General features: G+C 40.6%; 1 protein-coding gene across 1 annotated transcript in view; it reads left to right on the forward strand.

Annotated features, from left to right (window-relative positions):
- LOC100533313 (glutamate receptor subunit protein GluR2) overlaps positions 1–1,398 on the forward strand; it is a gene marked incomplete at both ends in the record, with an annotated part of 127,725 nt that overhangs the window by 107,596 nt on the left and 18,731 nt on the right. Inside the window, 1 exon segment of the mRNA NM_001204611.1 lies at positions 290–430. Coding sequence (NP_001191540.1) covers positions 290–430 — 141 coding nt within the window.

Here is a 1,398-nt window from a genome sequence, read left to right on the forward strand (position 1 = left end):
AGAGAGAGAGAGAGAGAGAGAGAGAGAGTAATTGAGAGGGATAGAGAGAAAGCTTTTACGTATGTATGTTTGTCTTCCTTATTAATAGTAAGAGAAGGAGCCTCCTCCTCCCCGTCCATCCTCTAATTTCCCTAATAAAAATAACTCATTTATATCCGTGTCTTCCCCACTCCCCCCTCCCCCCACCACCTTTTATCCCTCCCATCCCCCTCTTCTCCCCCTCCTACACTTCCCCTCCCCGCCCCCCTCCTCTCTCTCCTTCCATCCCTCTCTCCAATACCTCCCTCAGGAGAGTAAGACGAGCGCTCTAACACTGAGCAACGTCTCCGGAATTTTCCACATTCTCATTGGCGGCCTTATTCTTTCGATGGTGACGGCCTTCTTTGACTTCATCCTCAAAAACAGAATGCGATCGGAGAAAAAGATTACGGTGAGCGTCATTTCTCCTTGGTCACATTATACATAATTAATGTCTTAGTTTAGTTCTAATAGAGTTTTTATGGCGCTCGCAACTGCAAAAGGTCATATGAGCTCCAGAAGTTTAGAGGTGTTACAAGAGAGTAACAAACATGAAAAAGAAGAAGGGGAGATAAGGATGATAGATGTTTTTATAGGAAACAAGAAGCAAACCACACTAGAGCAGCGCCCAACCAACCATTATTAATATCTTCTTTAATTTCTAGTGTAGCATCATTGTAACGTTCGTGGTTTAGTTGTTAGGTTATTGAGTTCCCAACCAAAATTTCGGTGTGTGAAACTCGTAAAATATAATAATAGTATTCAGTTATGATTATGTATTGCGTAGTATTCGCAACTAAATGTCTAGAGTATTACATTGTATATGGTCGCTTTTAAGGACAAGTGGACTAACCCAGATCTCGAGGGTTTCCAGAAATCTTGACCTACCCCAAAAGTGAGCATTACCCTACCTATAGGAGAAGTTTGATTTCATTGGTGTATTTGTTTGGTTACAGAGAAAATTCTCATTGTCTGTTAAAGAAAAGGAACAAGGGACAAAACCTTTACCTTCGATTTTCTCAAAACAGCATTTTTTGGGTTAGCCCCCTTGTGCTTAACATTTTAAAAGCGACCATACTATAGATATAAAAGGAAAGAGGCACTCGAGAACGTACGGGGTAGAAAACATGTAATTCTTACTTCTATTTAAAAATAAAGATGAGTAATTCCCCTGTGTAAAACCAGCCTGTTTTCTCGCCCTCCAATGTCGTTTTTCTCTGCAATAGCATTTCAATTCTTGATCTTGTTCTTGTTCTTGTTTTTGTTCTTGTTCTTGTTTTTCTTCTTCTTTTTCTTCTTCTATTTTTTTCTTCTCCTAATTTTTCTTTTCCTCTTCCTCCGCCTCCTCCTCCTCCTCCTCCTCCTCCTCCTCCTCCTCCT

The sequence above is a fragment of the Aplysia californica genome, unplaced genomic scaffold (assembly GCF_000002075.1).
Source record: "Aplysia californica isolate F4 #8 unplaced genomic scaffold, AplCal3.0 scaffold00057, whole genome shotgun sequence".
Taxonomy (NCBI): Eukaryota; Metazoa; Mollusca; class Gastropoda; order Aplysiida; family Aplysiidae; genus Aplysia; species Aplysia californica.